General features: G+C 29.5%; 1 protein-coding gene across 1 annotated transcript in view; it reads right to left on the reverse strand.

Moving 5' to 3' along the window:
* The window catches only part of LOC100569311 (nuclear RNA export factor 1-like), a 10,212-nt gene extending 6,392 nt beyond the window's left edge, over positions 1-3,820 (reverse strand). The window contains exon 1 of the mRNA XM_029488810.1: positions 3,432-3,820. Within this exon, the coding sequence (XP_029344670.1) occupies positions 3,432-3,492 (61 nt within the window). The 5' untranslated portion in view covers positions 3,493-3,820. The remainder of the gene's footprint in view (positions 1-3,431) is intronic.
* Positions 3,821-21,629: the final 17,809 nt, after the last annotated feature.

Consider the following 21,629-nt stretch of genomic DNA (forward strand, 5'->3'; position numbering starts at 1 on the left):
AAAATGTAATTTGACTTGCCTGTAGACATTTTTTTTTTGAAAAAGGTAAACAAACTTTTGAGGAATCTGTATTACATTTTTAAATTTTAGATTTAAAAAGAAAATTTTTTATGAATTTCTAACTCAAAATAATTTGCAAATTTTCGTCATTTTTACGTATTTTGTCAATATTTGAACTTTAGATGCTTATAAAAAAAATTGTGACTATGGATTTTTAATTTTTTTAATCTGCCTTTGAAACAATATAATAGGAACCTTCTATTAAATTTTCAAGCTTTTTCAACAAACAAATAAAATTTTATTGATATTCATAGAAAAAAAGGTGGGTAAGTGTATGTCGCTCTGCTGTACAGTAGGTTACAAGTGGGTCACTGTATAATGGATAGTATTAAATTTGAATTCAACGATATAATATCACTGTTTAAGAAAAACGATTCTGAGCGGAGACGGTTTGTCAGTCTAGGTATTAGACATACCTTTTATAGGTATACTTATCTATAGTATCTATACTTAGGTATCTATAATATCAATAATAAATTCCAAATTAATCATATCACAATATCCATTAGGTAACGCGTTATATATCAACAACAAACCGTGATACTATCATAGATATATAATAGTATACTTTAGAAGGTTCATGTACCCACGAATAATATTATACAATCGCAACAAAATAACTAAAATAGTTATTCTAGGTATTTTAATATGTAATTTCGTCAAAATTTGAACTTAAAATGAGTATAAAAATAAACTGTGCTTATGTGTTTTTAGATTTTTTGGTAACAGAATTAACTACTTACGTGGAATCTTGTTTTAAATTTTCAATCCTTAGATATAAAAGTTGACCAATTTATAAATTTTTAACTACAAAATAATTATTGAATCTTAAATTTGATAAACTTTGTCAAAATTCGATTTTTAAATGCTTATAAAAAAAAATTGTGCCTATATTATATTTTTGATATTTTTCAACTGCTATTGAAACAATATATCAGGAGCCTTGCAAAAAAAAAAATTTTAATTTTCACGCTTTTTTACCCAACAAACAAAATTTTATGGATATTTATAGAAAAAATAACTAAACAAATTGAAAACTGAAAAGATCCGTAGACAGATCAAAAAAAATCAAAATATTTTTAAAATTTTATGGTGTATACAAAATGGAAATATAAACAACCAGTGAAAATTTCATGTATCTACGGTTATTTGTTTTAAAGTTACACCAAAAACCAAAATCAATTTTCTCGAAAACAGATTTTGCGTGAAAATTCCCGGTTTTCCTTAATTTTTCTTTTGTTTTTCACGGCGCTTTTGAAAACTACTGGAAAAAATTTTACTTTTGACCTCCCAAAGTACCAACTAAATTCACTTTCCTATCAGAAAAAATACTGTTGAAGGAAATCGAAGCACTTTTACTGTCCTAAAAGGTGATGACAGACACACAAAAAAAAATAATAGAATTTAAAAAAAAAACAAATCATTGTAAAATCAATACATTCTCGTTTCACTCAGAATCTAAAATTCTAAAAAATAAACTATTATACTTGACTTAGATAAATGTTTTTACCATCCAAACCCTTCTTATAATCAGATTCACAAATTGGCTATTTTTAATTTATTCAAAAAAATTTAAATCAATTTAAAAATTTTTTATTTTCAGTACTAAAAAATCCCATAAAAAATAAATATAATTTTTTTATTACACGTGTAGCACAAGTGGCTATAAATTAAATATTAAAAAAAAATTTAAAAATATTGATTAGAACAAAAGTAATTATTCCAAAAGTTAGTTTCTTGTGTATACTATGAGCCGGATTTACCGCTGCCAACGTTGTTGGTATAGATAATATTTTATAATATACCTGTAAGCCTCGCACAGCTGCTGTTACGCGTCGTCTAGTCATGTAGGTATATATTTTAAACTGTCACAGAGATGCCTAAATTGTAGTCGGGGTGGGGGGGCTAAGGGTACTATAATAGCCCCCTCACAATTTACCGTGTTTATTTTAGTTTATATTATATTCAGAAAGTGATTTTACAAAAACCCTAAAGCCCCCCCCCCTACCATACAAAATTCTTGGTTACGCCACTGCCTAACATGTAACAATTGACATTCCCAGTTAAGTATGGCAAGTCGCTGACGATACTTTCTGTCTCCGATCGAAAAACTCGAGGTCCTACACACCTACGGACCTCTCGTAACATAACCAGTTCAAGCAGTAACACTTGTAATATTCAGTCCTGTAAAGAATACTTTTATAAAGTACTTGAGTAAATACTCAAATACATATTTTTTTAAGTATTTAAGATACTACTCAAATACTTTAATTGTAAAGTATTACAAATACTACTCAAATACTTTTCAAATATACTTTTGGTTTTTACAGTGGGTTTCTAATTATCGTAATATAAACACATAGGTAGTAGGTAATCTAATAGTTATCTAATAGTTTTAAAGGGAATATTGTTATTCAAAATTCAATAACTTTTTTTAGAAATCTGGTTTTCACAAACCTTTGGGCTTCGGCTAACACAGAACTACAGAATATTAAATAAAACTATTATTCTATTATTGTAGGTAGTTGACAATAATATTTTTCCAACCAATTATTTCGAATAAAAATAAAATGTTCGAAATAAAAAACCAAAGTATTCAATACCAAAAAGTATTTAATACAAAAAAAAGTATTTAAAATACCATTCAAAATACTTCATGTTGAAAGTATTAAAAAAGTTATTCAAAACTTAAAAAAGTATTTGAATACTTTTACTCAAATACTTTTACTTAAATACTTTACACTTTACAGGACTGGTAATATTGCACTCACTTCCATTGGTTGCAGGTTCCAGTCTGTGGTGTATCTACGGGGGAGGGGGGGGGGTTTATATCCCCACGAAGACCAAATTTTGTACACAATATAACATGTATATAATAATATGAATATAATATGTGTATACTGAATGTCCGTTAAAAATTGTATATCCCCACTTGCAAAAATCCTAGATACGCTACTGCAGTACACTGTAGATACCCAGTATATTTTAATTTAGGTGCACTAGACGAAAATTCTTGTCCTGTAGCCGTCGAGAAACGCGTAGTGAAACCGAAAAAAAAAATGAAACTAATACGCACAATCCAATAATCATCATGTTTGAAATGTGGGTCCGACATATTATTTTAAGAAACAAGAGAATAACAAATTTGTCGGTAAGATAGATAGGTACCTACCCAAGGAGTGCCGAGTGACATATTATTTCGACATAATCGTGATTGAATGAAAACAGCAAGCAGTAGCACGTTAGTGGTAGATGATAAGTTGGCCTAACCAACCATAGGTTCGGTCAAGCTTTCCGAGCACCCAACCATCAATGCCAAGACACCATACAAGCGTCGATTTATATACGTTATTATATACCTAGGTACTCACGTTGATGGTCGTCGTCGTGAAATCTGCCATTGGTTTTGCGTCCTTCTGGCATGCCAGACATGTTCGGTAGACGGTAAGTCGTCAAAACGATTACGTTTGAATATTAAACAATCCCAAATTGTATAGGTACTGTAAAGATTCGTTTAAAGTGTTAGACTATGATATTATAACAATGTGCATGGTTTTGTCGTGATGGATAATACGTACACTGCACAGAAATCACTAATTAGAAAACAGTAAGAAATAAAAACGTAAAATACGATTACAGAAATAAATCACGTCGGCCAACGGGATTTGATAAGGTGACTCCCCCGTCCGTGGTTGATAAAAAATATGGTTTCCCCCCAACGATGGACAACGGTAACACATCAATGCAGGGTTGCCACACTTTCAACTTTCATTGTCATGCATTGATTATAAAACATAGACCTATTTCATTGGCCGCGTAAAATCGGTGCGCGAAAAATGGAATCTTCCGTTATGAAGCGCTGTCCGGCTTACTTCGACGTTGGATACTTGAATCGTTGGATGTCGACCATAGAGAAGAATAAAAGTTATTATAACTTATAAGGATGTCCACGTTGTGTACTTATATGTCGTTGTAATCGCCATATAGTGATAGTATATTAGTATACTTGATCCAACATATAGGTAGGTACCTACATTAATTATCTATAATATTATAATATAATAACAGACTGACAATTTCCATCGTGGTAACATACTTCACAATGTGCTTGGATATATTATTATCGGTTTGATACCTGGTGGTGGTGTCATAGCCACTTTTTATCTGGCTCACAAGTAATCGAGCGATACTCAAATATAATATAGGGCTAAGGTTTACGATATGCAATATAAAATATAAAAATATGTGGATATTATAATATGTAGTATTGTAGTACCTGTGGTGTTTATTCATAGACTGTGATGAAAATATTTAATAAATAAGTTTTAATAGGTACCTAAAACCTATACTCAACATTGTTGTAGATAAATCAATTATAATAGAATGCTTAATAATCAGGTCCATTTGAATGTACTATCACTCATCAGGGTAACGGATTTTAAGTAAACTACAACAATCAGTGGCGTATTTAGAGGGGGGCAATGGCCCTGGGCAGCACTTTTTGGGGGACAGCAAATTTTTGTGGGAGCTTTTTTTCAAAAACAGATTTAAAATGATTTAAGCAAAAAACATTCTAATGTTCTATTAATATCTTAATAGCTATTCCGTGCAATCTAGTCACATATATGATAAAACGCGTTTGTCGACGAATATCAAAACCTATTTTTCTGTGCCTAAACTAAACATTTCTTGTGGGCTATGGTGTGAGTATAACATCGCACTGTCAGTACCTACATTAAGAGGGCCGTATATATCAAAAATGGTAAATTGTACTGCAGGAGAGCGTTTTTAATATTTAATAGCTTACATTGGATATTCACTCGATTTCTCATGTAACGATTTTCTTAAATTTTGTTGTAATTCAAAAACAAATTACTGTAGATACATTAGGTATCAATTTAATTAATTCCTACACTTTATGAAATTTTTAAAATATTTTTAACTCGTTTTGAGCTGTTTACGGACAATTTCAAATTTCAATTTTTTAGTTTTTTTTTCTATGAATATCAATAGTTTTATTTCTTGGGCCAAAAAGTGTGAAAATGTAATACAAGTCTCCTGATATATTTTTATAATATCAGTTGAAAAATATTTAAAATACATATGTATAATTTTTTTTTATAAGCATTTAAAGTTCGAATTTTGACTAAATTTATCAAATTTAAAATTTAATAATTATTTTGTAGTTAAAAATGTATAAAATGTTCAATTGTTCTTCGCTTAAATAATATAAGTACACTATAATATATACTATGTAATGATTAGCTATTTCTGAGCTTAATTCTAACTTATATTTTAACCACTTACCTTTGAATGTAATATACATTTATTTATGAAATTGGTCGAAATATATTGTATTGTTTAATTATTATAAATATATATAATATTTTAAATTATAATCCATAATAGGTATTAACTATATTTAAATTGTGATTTATTTTTCAGTGTAGTAAGTAGTAATATAATAAATATCCACAGGTTTTAATTCAAAACGAAATCGAAAAACTGTTTTTATTACTTACACAAATTAATATAGACGTGTACAACAAAAGCACTTATACTAAAACATCTATGAAGGAATAATAGTTTAGTTTTAAATAAAAATTAGACTTTTTGAAAATAAAATATTAAAACACATATTAATATGTCAAAATCTATATTTCTGGAGTTATAAATAAAAATTATAAGCTTACCTATACAATATGAAAATACGGTTAGGAATTAATAATTCAATCTATTTTTTTTTTGCTGTACAATTTTTATGTAAACAATTTAAACATTTATCAACAAAGAGTGAAACCAGTACGTATAAATAATTATTTAGGTATAATAAATAATTAATAACAATAATATTTTACTTATTAGGTGTGTGTATACGATTTTTCCATCAACAATAAGTAAAACTATGTACATAAATAGTAGGTACTTACTCAATTATGTATCTATACATTGTTTGAGTTTAATTTATTCAAAGAAAATTAATGATCTGACCATTATTATTCCATATAATTAACACAATTAATCGCAGGGATGTCAATAGTCAATAATAATAGGTAGGTACCTATACAGAATGCTTGGTCCTGGTAGGTACTTGGTACTTGGTAGTATGAAATAATCTGGTATCTGAAAATGTTTGTTTTATTATTTTTTTAAAAACACGATTATCAATTAATATTTAATTGTATTGAGTTTATTTAGCATAATATTTCGGAATTTTGGGTCAAATGGAAATATTTAAATTTTGCATTCGTGCATGTATATTTATGGTATTTCGCAGCGCATTAATTTCTTAGTCCAGAATCCTGTTTAAAAATAATATAAATACATTTTTTTAATAAAGCATGATTTGTATTTTAATATTTCAATATTAATGAATATTTAATTTGATTATAATACTACATTTTTTAAACGATATATTGTATTTTATTACAATATTAAAATTATATTGTTTCAAGTGGTATAATTGCAGAGTAGTGTTTTGAAACTATGTTTCAGGATAATTTAGGTATAATTGTTTGCTTCGAAACAGGTTGAAATTATTTCCAAATAGAAATTAAGAAATCCTACTACAAGTTATAATATAGGTGGCAAGTTAAAATGTAAATTATTGAATTTTATGCGATTTCCTCGGGACCCTATAATATTGTAGTTGGCCACAAAATGTCTCGTGTGCAAGAACCCTATATATGATCATCGGTGTCGAGACGACGGTGTTTCGTTCCTATAGGAAACGAGTGCATATTATAATAATATTATAGTTCAGTGCATTACATACGGTTTCAGAAAATTCGCAAATTGCTGAATACGTGTGAAACCTTTATAATATTATATAATACATATTACTCTGTCGGTCGGAAAATGTCGGACGGAGATGTGGGTATAACCAATAGTTGCGACGATACATCGACCGAGTCGAATATGGTCAGCAAACCTCAGTCTTCATCAACATTGTCATCGGGGCTGTTGTCATGTACATCGCAAACGTCGTCTAGCCTGATGATGCAGAATTTCCTCAACTACGATCCGCCAAGCCTCACTTCGGATGACACGTAAGGCCCCACGTCATATAATTTCATAACCACGGCGCATATTGTTAATAATACCTACACTGTGGTTGTAAAATGTTATTAAAATTTAATAAAATAAACAATATGGTGCTGTCTATAACGTCTTAAGTACCGCGTCGGTCAATCATGAGATTTGGCCCTCGGCACAATTATTTCCAAATACCTTTAGCAAAAAAATGAAAATTCGTTCCATTGAATTTTGCACGGCAATGACTTACGATAGCTTTACTTTCTATATAAAATCAAACTTTGTATGCAAAGACTTAGGAATTTAACGTTTTGTCGTGGTACGTTAAAAAAAGTGTAAATGCATCATGTTCCTGGGCATAATCGTAACGATTTTTCAGGCCAGGGTAATTACAGAGTATTGCATTATCCTATACTGTTATGCGTTATACTTAATAAAATTAGACATTTTAATATTTTTTAATTGTTGCCTTTGTCTATTGGCGTTGGACTCCGATTTTGAAAAATTACTTAGTTTCCTTGGGTACTACTTGCACTGCATTGTCTCACGCATATGTCAATGCGTATTGTATATAAGTATAATTGAATATACATTTTTTACCCTCCCAACTTTTCAAAATATGTTTTATTTTTCCACAGGTACTATTCGTCGTTCACATATTTCGTTAGCCGTTCTATTGGGCTCGGGTTCTTGTGCCTACCACACGCGTTTAAGCAGGTAGGCGTGATCACCGGCTTGGCGTTGTGCTTTATCGCCGGATTGATGTTTACCTACACCTTTACTACCTTGGTGAGTACACAAATGTTTTCACTAGAACTACCATGGAAAGCTGCACTTCTAAGGAACAAAATATAGATATTGAGTGATGACATGCGATATGTGTGTTAGTGTGTGAGTGTGTGTGTATAAGGCGGAATGGCGAGTATAAACCGATTCTGTTTCTTTAAGTTTAGTTGTCGTATAAGTAACCAGATAATAATTCAAAGATATCGTATAGAATACACACTTACATATTATAATATACTTCATAAAAGGGCGGAATACACTATAAGCTCGTTGATCTTATAATCACCTTTTTAAACTCGAAATTTAATGTAAACTCGATAATATGGTTGTATAAGTCAAATACAATGATTTTAATCGAATGCGAGCATAGTGTAGGAACATATAAATGGTGTGGTTGTGTACTTTCATTATAGCTATACCCTCCATTATAATAATATTATAGCATCGTGTTTCATTAAAATTGCCTTAACAATATCGAACAAAAGATGAGATTTTACTGATTTTAGTTACATAGTCAATCTATTATTTATACTTATTATAAACACGTGGAAAGATTTTCAGTCATTTATTAAAACGATCATCTCCAATGTTTGTATAGGCATTTATACTACACATACAGAACCGTTATATATAAATATATAATATATACACGTCTGTTTCGATTATAAATCATTTGCATGACTGCATAGATCGAATGTTTCCGACGGTTTTCTTAAGAAGCCGAATAATGCCTTAAAAATTATACATAGGTTTTATAAGGGGTGATAGATCGTCTGTCAAAAGTTAAAATTTTTGATTTGAAATGTGTGTTATAGTGTCATTTAAGGTATAAACTATGTGAAATACATAGAGTGCCGACTGTGCCGTATCAGAACTTGATCGAGTACAGCTTGGCATGTGGCCCGAGAGTAATCTGCAAATGGTTTTCAACTTTTTTAAGGTAAACAATATAATATAATAATGTACAGTGAAAATCGATACTTGAACGTCTACCTATATAAAAGACCAATTTTTGATAACTCGAAGGAATATCTTCGCCCTTGCATTTCAATAAATATACACACATTTTTTTCTATATTAACTCGAATTTTCGATACCTTAAATTTTTTTTCGTACCAACCGATTCAAGTTATTGAGGTCTCACTGTATATTATAATTTATAATAATGATATTTGTATTATTTACACGCTGAAAGTGATGTATGCGTTGATTGATTAACAGTTTGTAGCATAAATATATTTTGTAAAAAGTCACACAGACAACGAACTAGAGGCATATAAATATTATTATTATATTATAATATTATATAGATAGGATTTTTACGAAGGGTCCAGTTGTGTTTACACCTTTTATACATTATTTTGTTTATGCACTGAAAGGTTTACGTTTATCGCCACGAACCTGATGTTGAATTTTGGGAAGAGTTGTCTGTACACGAAATTCGTGTCGTTGACAATTTACGAGGTACATATACGTATAATACTATTTATGTAGTGTCTAACTATTTGTTACCGTAAATATCATGAATTCAGACATTATTAACTAATGTCTAGTCAAATGATAATAATAGGTATAATGCCTGGGTACGTTAGTCATTATCTATTTCAGGTAACATATATATATTTAAAACTTTGACTTGATAATTTAGGCAACGCTGTACATGTCATGCATACAAAGTTTTTCTGATATAGAGTATCAAGCCTTTACTATTATGTTTTATAAACTTAGATTATAGGTTCATTTACGGTTGGAGACAATATATTATGGTGTTATGACTTATGGGATATCAAGGATTCCAACACAGCCACTGCAAAATAGAATAAAATTCAAACTAAATATGTATACCTACTGTATAGGTATTTATCGTTCAGCTAAGCGGCTTTTCGCACTCCAAAATTACAATATATTATCATTCATTTACAGTTTATTGATAAATTATGTCGAAATAAATTTGAATCTAATAATAATTATATAAATTGTTCTGAAATTATAGTAGGTACCTAATACATTTTTTCTAGTACGTAGTTAATTATCTGTAAATTAAAATGTATAATGTATCGTGAATTACTTTTTGCTAAAGGTATGTAATTATTTATAACAGCCCTGTTAATTTTGGTCACTTTGGTCATAGTCAATAATAATGATAATGACTGATCAATCTCGAACATTATTTTATTTTTTCCTTAAGTACTTATGATATGACATTGTCTGCCTTAGTGTTACCTATTCACTAAAATTATTATCCAATATAATACCAATACCTATGAAAAACAATCGACTAGACTAGCCATTTGAATTTAATGTCTGAAAATCATAATTTACGATAACATATATATAAGATGTAACAGAAAGACATGACTAAAAAAAAAATCAGTTAAACAAAAATTATGAAAATTATATGGATGATAAATAATTTAAGAAATATGCTGCTTATATGTCAGGAAACTCCTAAAAATAATATTTTGTAAGAAGTTATGAAAACTCACTTCTCCGCACAGCTACGGCTTGGAGTAGGCGACTAACACTAGTTTTATTTATTATGTTATCCACTCTATGTAATACACTGAAGAACAATACTGTATTGCTGTTGGTAATCAATAATTAATAGTATTATTATTATTATTACGTTTCAAATTTGCTCCAAAATAATAGTAATATTTTTAAAAACTGTAAAAATAAACCACTCGACTTAAATTAACGTTTTTACCATCAAAATGTATCCAGCAATTAAATTTACAAATTAGCTATTTTAAATTTAAAAATGTTAATTTTGAAAAACAAAAAAATCAATTAGAAAAGGTTATTTAATTTGTCAGGTCTTTCTGTTACACTCTGTATAGTATAATATACATCAAAATAATTCATACTTTGTAACACTTAAATGTTTCGAAAAACCAAAATAACCGGACACGTCGCTTTTATGTGCTTTTATGACTCCAGTTGCTCACCGAGATGGGATTTTCGGTGAATTTTTTCAATGTTTCTCTGAGCTTCGAGATCGTGTGCCTGATATTTTTGTTATTGCCAAATGGTAATTATTTGACACCGTTGAACCTCCTCAGCAATATCACGTGTACCGCTTTGCTGAGCATAATCTTTTACAATATATTCACGTCCGACATGAACATCGACAGGGAGACGCTGATGTGTGGCAATTGGACGGACGTCTTTCAATTTTTTGGAATACTTTTGTTCACGTTCATACCTATAGTTCAGGTAAATAATATATTATATTAGCAAACATTTACTCTTTAGTTATTATTATCATATGGACGTGTTGAAACTTTTATGAATCAGTTTTCCGTATGCATTTCTTAAAAGTCATGTATGTAGGTACCTATGTAAATAGTAGTAGAGCATGATGTCAGTCAAAAATAGTAATTATTTTAAAAGCTTGTTGGTTGTTGCAACACTTATTATTTATGTTAATGTATTAAAAACATATTAGAATTTAATTTCTTTTTTTAATTGGTATTTCCTTGGTATATTCAGAATTTCATTTTTACGATTGTTTTTGTTACATAGGGTTACGCGTAAAAATAATTGTTCGTAATTATAATTATCGTTTTTAAACACACTAAAGTTAAAAACTTAAAATAATATTTTCTTGAAAAATACACTTAAAAAAAAAAATATATATATAACTAAAATAAATGATATACCTACTATAATATATTATCATTTTTACTAATTATTATTATATTATGTAGATACAATTTTTTATTATATATTTATTAATTATTACCTTTAAAAGAAATTCCCCCGAAAGTTTATGGTTATATTGAATTTGTAGCATAGTATTCAAATTGGTTTAGGTGTTTAAAATAGAAGACGGGTCGATTAGAAAGAATGATGATATTGCCTGGCCGTTAAAACTGTTGAACACGTCAATGATCATACTTACAAATATGTACATTGCAATCGGCCTGTGTGGGTATTTGGATCAACAAGACGTACCAATATTTGGAGTTCTAATATTGAAATTCATGCCAGCTATCAGGTAACAAAAATATATTCTGTACAGTTTATAAAATTGATACCCATAATTATTATGATTGAGTGGGAGATACGTCATCAAGGCATATAGTTTAAAAAGGGTAAATGAATAATAACTATAATAATATATTTATTCGTGTACATAGGTGCCGGACAATTGTCAAAACATGCGTCGCCTTAAATGTTACGATTTTTCACCGTGAACTGGTTGTTGAGTCCACAGTATTGTGGGTGCCATCTATCATGGTGAATAATGTGAAAAACGATAGTAAAATGGGGCAACCACCGTCTGCCGTCAAATACTCACCGGTCATGATTGCGGGAATGACAGCATTTACGAAGATATTATTCACATTTTGTTCGTTTTTTGGTAAGACCATCATGTCAATATGCAGGGCTGAATTTAAGGGGGAACTGGCTACAACTGCCACGGGCGCCAAGATTTTGGGAACATTTTGTGTTCGGAAATTTGTTCCCTTGTGAATTATTAAAACTTTTAAAAGTGAAATTATTTCAATAACAGTAGGTATTGTATACTAAAATATAATATTAATGTATTATACTATTTGAAATTAAAACAACTGGTGTATAACAGGGTGAAAAAGGTTTAAATGCGACACTGTGACAATATTTCACAGACCACAGTATTACAGGGTTCTCTCGAGAAGATCGCGTGTATTATAATCAAATTAATAGACCTAATCACTTAATTTTGCTTTAAAAACTATATTATTGTAGTGTTCCAATATAGAAAAAAATAGCATAAAATACCAACAATTCTTTGCAAAAACAATGGTTTATTTTTCACATGGGTATTTGTTGTGTGGGCGGTAAAGGGTTAGTAATGAATAAAAAGTAATAAATTAACTTTATCATATTAATTATAATAATTAAGCAAGGTCAAATTTTAACCAAATTTATGATTCCTTATTATTATATGAGTATCGTTTTTTAATTAAACGGAGGTGGTACACCGGCCGTACACACTAACACAGGTATTAGGTACCTACCTCTATAATACGACATTTTTATTACAATCATTAATACGAGGGATGGCAATAGTTTATTTTATATAAAAAAAAAATGTTTACTTACCTATTAAGTTTAAAAGTTAATTTAGAGAAAATAAACGACTTATTCATGAACCATATACAGTATAATTATTGGTTCTATTCCGTTCTTTATTCTTAGGCAATAGGCTTATATATTCTACATTAATTTTACCTTTAATGGATTTTACATAGTCTAGCATAGTGGTTCTTAACCGATGTTCCACGGAACATCTAACTAAAAATAAGTGTTCTGCCAACATTTTAAAATCGGGAGGAAAATTATAAAATTGTGAAATTTTTTTTATTGATTTTATTATTTTTAATTGACTAATTTGTAATTTGTATGTAAACTATTTTATACTATACATGCATTACTTAATATATTATAAAATTTGTAAACCTACATGAATACATAAACTGTGTTCCGCGAAAATTGTATAAAATATTATGTTCCGTCATTCAAAAAAGGTTAAGAACCACTGGTCTAGCGCATAACAATATTATGATTTTTATTGTATTATTAATTAATAATATTACTACTCATATAGGACTCGTTATATTACACTGACTAACAATTAATAGACGGCATTGATTTTTCCGCAGTCACCACTGTAGTAGCCTCACCGGTCACCAGCGACTTCCAAGTGATAGTGGCCCTCATAGGATACCTTGGTAACGCATGCAATATGATGATATACCCATTCATTGTCGAGATGTGCGTGACGTATGCCCTCTATGGAATGTCCACCGGACGATACGTGATTTTCAAGGACGTGTGCTTGGTGCTTCTGGGCTTGTCGTTGTTCGCGTGCGGTACGTCCATGCTCGTGGTGTGTATAATTCACGGACATGATGGTTGAAATTATGGCCTTACCAAAAAACGAACAAAATGTGAATAATATCTTCGTAAATGCTGTCATTCCCGCAATCATGACCGGTGAATATTTGACGGCAGACGGTGGTTGCCCCATTTTATTATCGTTTTTCACATTATTCACCATGATGGATGGCACCCACAATAATGTGGACTCAACAACCAGTTCACGGTGAAAAATCGTAACATTTACGGCGACGCATATTTTGACAATTGTCCGGCACCTATGTACACGAATAAATATATTATTATAATCATTATTCATTTACCCTTTTTAAACTATGCCTTGATGACGTATCTCCCACATCTTCCACCTCAATCATAATAATTATAGGTATCAATTTTATAAACTACACAGAATATATTTTTGTTACCTGATAGCAGCTGGCATGAATTTCAAAAATGGAATTCCAAATATTGGTACATCTTGCATAATATGTAGGTCCAAATACCCACACGGGCCGATTGCAATGTACATATTTGTCATTATAACCATTGACGTGTTCAACAGTTTTTAAACGGCCAGGCGAAATCATTCTAGATATATAATTTTTTTTAATTATATACTTTTTTAAAAAAAAAAAATGTATTTTTCAAGAAAATATTATTTTAAGTTTTTAATTTTAATATGTTTAAGAACGATAATTATAACTACAATAAATTATTTTCTACGGTAACAAACAGTCGATTACATTAAAAAAATAAATCGTGAAAGCTAAATATATAGCTGATAGTATACCAGGAAAATAACAGTTAAAACTTAAAAAAGAAATGAAATTCTAATATGTTTTGAATACATTATACATTAAGATAAATAATAAGTTTTGCGATAACCAACAAGCTTTTAAAATAATTAACATTTTACACTGACATCATGCTTTACTAGGATTGCTACTGGTAGCAATGTTGTTGACCTAGATATCTGCACTTTTGATCGCACTCTAAGTTTTATTAGCACTCTAGGCTTTGAAAATGTTTGGTTTCATCAAAAGAATTTCATCTGAATTCAGTATATTGTGTGCGTAGTTGTTTAAAAGCGCTTTATTCTGCTTTTGTTCGTCCCCACCTGGAATATGGTGTAATGATTTGGGACCAGGCCCGTATTTAAAAAAAGGCGGGTAAGTCGTGGATGTCGCTCTGCTGTACAGTAGGTTACAAGTGGGTTACTGTAATGGATGGAATTAAATTTGAATCCAATGATATTATATCATTGTATACGAAAAACGATTCTGAACGGAGATGATTTGTCAGTCTAGGATATATTATTTTTAAAGAAAAACTTATGGAGAACCTTGTACCAAATTTTAAAAACTTAGTTATAAAAGAAAAAATTTTTACGATTTTTCAACCACTAAATTACTTGCAAATTTTCGCAATTTTGACATATTTCGTATAAATTTGAACTTTAAATGCTTATAAATAAAAATTGTGACAATGTATTCCTTTTATTTTGCAACTGCTATTGTAAAAATATGTTAGGAGCCTTGTATTAAATTTCCAAATCTTAGAATTAAAAAGAAAAACTTTTATGAATTTCTGTCTAAGATAATTTGAACATTGCCGTAATTTTTACGTATTTAGTCAAAATTTGAACTTTAAATGCTTATAAAAAAAAAATCGTGACTATATATTTCTTTTATTTTTCAATTGCTATTGTAAAAAAATATTATGAGCCTTGTATTAAATTTTGAAATCTTAGATATAAAAGGAAAATTTTTTATGAATTTCTAGCATAAAATAATTTACGAATTTTCGTGATTTTTACATAATATGTTGTCAAAATTTGAACTTTAAATGCTTATAAATAAAAATTGTGACAATGTATTCCTTTTATTTTGCAACTGCTATTGTAAAAATATGTTAGGAGCCTTGTATTAAATTTCCAAATCTTAGAATTAAAAAGAAAAACTTTTAGGAATTTCTGTTTAAGATTATTTGAACATTGCCGTAATTTTTACGTATTTAGTCAAAATTTGAACTTTAAATGCTTATAAAAAAAAATTGTGCCTATGTATTTTTATAATTTTTGAATGGGAGTTAGAACAACATATGTGGACCCTTCTATTAAATTTTCAAGTATTTTGTCCCAGCTAATTTTTTTTTATCAACATTTATAAAAAAAAAATCAAAAAAAAATCGATTATTTCAATTGCCTATAAATAGATTAAAAATTAGTGAAATATTTTGAAAATAAATTTTTCGCGCACCGATTTTACGCGGCCAATGAAATAGGTCCATGTTTTATAATCAATGCATAACAATGAAAGTTGAAAGTGTGGCAACCCTGCATTGATGTGTTACCGTTGTCCATCGTTGGGGGGAAACCATATTTTTTATCAACCACGGACGGGGGAGTCACCTTATCAAATCCCGTTGGCCGACGTGATTTATTTCTGTAATCGTATTTTACGTTTTTATTTCTTACTGTTTTCTAATTAGTGATTTCTGTGCAGTGTACGTATTATCCATCACGACAAAACCATGCACATTGTTATAATATCATAGTCTAACACTTTAAACGAATCTTTACAGTACCTATACAATTTGGGATTGTTTAATATTCAAACGTAATCGTTTTGACGACTTACCGTCTACCGAACATGTCTGGCATGCCAGAAGGACGCAAAACCAATGGCAGATTTCACGACGACGACCATCAACGTGAGTACCTAGGTATATAATAACGTATATAAATCGACGCTTGTATGGTGTCTTGGCATTGATGGTTGGGTGCTCGGAAAGCTTGACCGAACCTATGGTTGGTTAGGCCAACTTATCATCTACCACTAACGTGCTACTGCTTGCTGTTTTCATTCAATCACGATTATGTCGAAATGTGCCACTCGGCACTCCTCTGGTACCTATCTATCTTACCGACAAATTTGTTATTCTCTTTTTTCTTAAAATAATATGTCGGACCCACATTTCAAACATGATGATTATTGGATTGTGCGTATTAGTTTCATTTTTTTTTTCGGTTTCACTACGCGTTTCTCGACGGCTACAGGACAAGAATTTTCGTCTAGTGCACCTAAATTAAAATATACTGGGTATCTACAGTGTACTGCAGTAGCGTATCTAGGATTTTTGCAAGTGGGGATATACAATTTTTAACGGACATTCAGTATACACATATTATATTCATATTATTATATACATGTTATATTGTGTACAAAATTTGGTCTTCGTGGGGATATGAACCCCCCCCCCTCCCCCGTAGATACACCACAGACTGGAACCTGCAACCAATGGAAGTGAGTGCAATATTACCAGTCCTGTAAAGTATTTAAGTAAAAGTATTTGAGTAAAAGTATTCAAATACTTTTTTAAGTATTGAATAACTTTTTTAATACTTTCAACATGAAGTATTTTGAATGGTATTTTAAATACTTTTTTTTGTATTAAATACTTTTTGGTATTGAATACTTTGGTTTTTTATTTCGAACATTTTATTTTTATTCGAAATAATTGGTTGGAAAAATATTATTGTCAACTACCTACAATAATAGGTACCTACAATAATAGAATAATAGTTTTATTTAATATTCTGTAGTTCTGTGTTAGCCGAAGCCCAAAGGTTTGTGAAAACCAGATTTCTAAAAAAAGTTATTGAATTTTGAATAACAATATTCCCTTTAAAACTATTAGATAACTATTAGATTACCTACTACCTATGTGTTTATATTACGATAATTAGAAACCCACTGTAAAAACCAAAAGTATATTTGAAAAGTATTTGAGTAGTATTTGTAATACTTTACAATTAAAGTATTTGAGTAGTATCTTAAATACTTAAAAAAGGCGGGTAAGTCGTGGATGTCGCTCTGCTGTACAGTAGGTTGTCGTCAGACACAAAAAAAAAAAAAAAAAAAAACACACATCATTGTAAAATCAATACATTCATCACTTCGTTCAGAATCTAAAATTTGGCACCCCCGGGCATAAATTTATACCCCCCCCTCCCATCACCGCAATAAATAATAATAATATAACACTAATTATTTCGTTTATAATTGATTCTTTAATATTAGAATCTAACTTAACAATTGATAAATGAAAATCATTTAATACTTTTTTTAATTAACAAATTATAAAATAATAAAACATAAAATTACCTTTTTTTAACCAACAAATTATAACATAATAAAAATACATTTTTTTTTTTTTAATTAACAAATTATAACAATAAAACATACAATGTTCTTTAGTTTTAATGTATTTTTTTCCTGGCTAGATTATTGGCAAAATCTTCAATTATATGTCGCTATAATTAAGTTGATGAGTTAATTGAGATTCAATATTTAAAATTGCCAATGCATTCAGTCTGTCTGTGGATATATTTAACCTTAGATATGTTTTTATACGTCTAAGTGTCGAAAATGACCACTCTGCGGTACAATTAGTCGCTGGAGTACAAAGAAACATACGTAATGCTATACTCACATATGGAAAAATATCCTCCAACTCATGTTTTTTCATCGTGGTACTCATATCAATTATACTTTTAGGATAATATTTTATATTTTGTAGATGACTTTGGAAATGGATGCACTCATTTATAAAAGTTTCATCTAAATCACTTTTGTACAACAAATATAAATTTTCAGCTGATACATATACTTCTGATGTTTTCATTATTTCAAGTTTTAAAAAAAAACTGTATACTTAGTTATTACATTATCATATGCCAACTTTCTAGTAGTCAATTCGTTAATTATAGAGTCACAAATTACATAATATGTATTGACTTTGAATTCTACATCACTAGGCAAATCAACTTCTTCTAGATCAACTATTTCATCATTCTTTTTGTTTCTTTTTCTTTTACGTTTAGAAGTTGTTTCATAAACATTTACATCACATTTTGTTAATGCTTTTTCTTGATATTGTAAAAACATTTCATCGTTCCTGAGATTTGAAACATACTTTATTAATGAATTGTTATGTTCACAAACCGTACAAATATCAATTGATAATATTGACTGATTGTAAAAGTTTACTTATGGCATTAAATCGTTGTAGTAGGTCTCCCCAAAATAACAACATAAATGTAGTTTCAAGACGATCATTGCATGAAGTAAACCACGAGCTTTATTACATGTAATAGATTTTTTATTTAAATTGTTTGATATGTCTACTAAAGTTTGCTTCACGATTCCCCAGTTTATTTTATTTATTTATTTTATTTATTATTATAATCAACGCCAGACGGCTTTTACAACATTACAGACAAGAAGTACATAGATAACAGTAAAAAAAAACATATACAATATATATAGACGCGTAAAATATACTAATATACTAATATACTAACCTAAAATATGCGAATTCACACAAAAAATAACGAAATATGCAAAATTATGCAACAAAAATTTTTGTATTTGAAATATACGTATTATGATTCGAATTTGTATTGAATCAGAATTTCAATATGCACTTTCTAGAAAAATATGCAAATGCCTAAAGTTCCGAGCCTTGATAATAACTAATAAGTAAACGTTTGCGAATATAATTTATTTACCCTGAACTATATAGGTATGAATAAAAGTATTCCAAGGAATTGAAAAACGTCCGTCCAATTTCCACAGATTTGCAGCGTCTGGCTGCCAATATCCACGTCCAACATGAATTCAACGAATATTGTAGACGATCAAGCTCAGCAAACCCTGGTACACGCGATATTGCTGATGAGGGAGTTCAACCGTTCAATGTTGTCAAATAATTGCCGTTTGGCAATGACGAAAATATACCCAAGTACGACGACGTCTTAGCTCACAGGTGGTCGAATTCGCCGAAAATCCCATCTCGGTGAGCAACTGGAGTAGCGACGTGTCCGATTATTTTGGTTTTGAACATGTCCTTGGCCATCACGTACACGGTCTGGTCGACATACTGATGTGCTGCCCTGTGCGTGACCGCACCTTATATGTTTTTTATTACTAGAGACCGGATTTATATGCACAAAAAGACCGCAAAATATGCTTCTAAAAATGCTCTAATATGCTACAAAATATGCACTTAAAATTGAATCGAAAACATTTTATTTAAAATTATGTAAAAAATAAGTATTAATTAATTAAGTAATAAAAGAGGTATATAAGGGTTTTAATAGTATAAAAAAGTATATTTTTGTCATCTTCACTAAGTTCTTCACCATTTAACGTCATTTATCTTAAATCTATAAAATATTAGCCCTGATTGGCTTCCGTCGAACACTTGAACTCTATTATAGGAACAATGAATTTATTTATATTGATATTATAATAATATATACATATATATGTATATGTATATTTATGTATATCATCTTTTTTTGGCATATTATCGATATTATATGTGGCTGTGAACGTGAAAATACGACGAAAAACAAATATATGTGCTATAAATAATAATATGCACTATAAACCTACAAATATGTATTAAATAAGTATTTAATAGGTAAAAACGTTGAAATATGCAAAATACGGTTCGTGTTATTTTAATAAAAATGATCTAAATCGGATACAATTCTCATCAGATTTCAAAAAGCTTATTCCAATACGTATATGCATTTGCATATAAATCCGGTCCCTATTTATTACATTTAACTGCCAGAAGAAAGCTTTCTATATTATAACGATAAATATAAAGATGTTGAAAATATCAATGTTTTCCATATATTATAATATTATACGCCTTGTGATAGATATTATATTCATAAATATCACTCCTGGTGTACTGGTGGAATGGTCCACCCTTAGTCTAAGAAATTTATACTCAGTACATTTATATGGTTGTAGGCGCTTTAGATGCCTAAAAAAATAATTCAACAAATATAAAGTGTATTTTATTAAAATCATAATATAGTTATTAATATTAAGCTTTTAGTGACTATATATAAAATTAATTAAAAAAATTGAAATTTAAATTACACAATATTAGTCTTAAAAAGTAATAATTAGTATAATATTTTAATAATAAGTAGTTTAATATTAAATTTGAAATTTGAAGCCCACAGTTTTCAAATAGTCCAATCTGGAAATATTTTTTCTATGTAGGTACAAGTTCTATGCTTTTATATTGGAGTTGACTTTAGAGCTACGTTTTGTGGTTTTTCGTCCATTTGATTGCATTTTTAAGTAAATTTCTGTCTACACCAGTAAGTAAACAACACCTGTTTAAGCACTTCAATAAAATTATAAATACTATTAAATAGATGGGTGTGGGTTATAAAATTGATCTTTCAAATGACGGTGGTATGATTCTAGACCATCGAACCATTCTAGTCCTTGGTTCGTTCACAGGTGGTTCAGCCAAGAGGTGTGGTGGATATCTGCAGCTGTCATTTTCAATAAAACTTCCTAAAATATAATCAGAAAACTCCGATATCTTAAAATTATCACGACCAATAGGAAATAGTTCATAAAACGCATCAGAAATTTCAGTAGAAGGTAAAAAAACCAAACCAAAGAAATACTTTAACCAATTTGAAATGTCTGATTCATTTTTGTCGTATTCAATTTTAAGTCCCAACTTTCCAATTTATCTCTATACCAAGCTTGTCCTAGATGAAACCGGCAACATTTAATTTTTACATTTATAAAAATACGCAAAACGCCATTATGAGCAGATAATTAAAAATCCACAAGTATATTTTGTGGTTTTAATTCTTTAATACATACATAATTTTTTTATTAAATGCAACATTTTGGCATAAATATTAGTTGTTTTAGATAGCAACAGTCAATAGACAATACACTACTTGAACTTCAGAAAATACATAGGTAAATCATGTAAAACATTAATTGTATTAAGTTGCTTAAAATTAGCGAAACTAACATAAAATG

This window comes from Acyrthosiphon pisum, chromosome A1, assembly GCF_005508785.2.
Source record: "Acyrthosiphon pisum isolate AL4f chromosome A1, pea_aphid_22Mar2018_4r6ur, whole genome shotgun sequence".
Lineage (NCBI taxonomy): Eukaryota > Metazoa > Arthropoda > Insecta > Hemiptera > Aphididae > Acyrthosiphon > Acyrthosiphon pisum.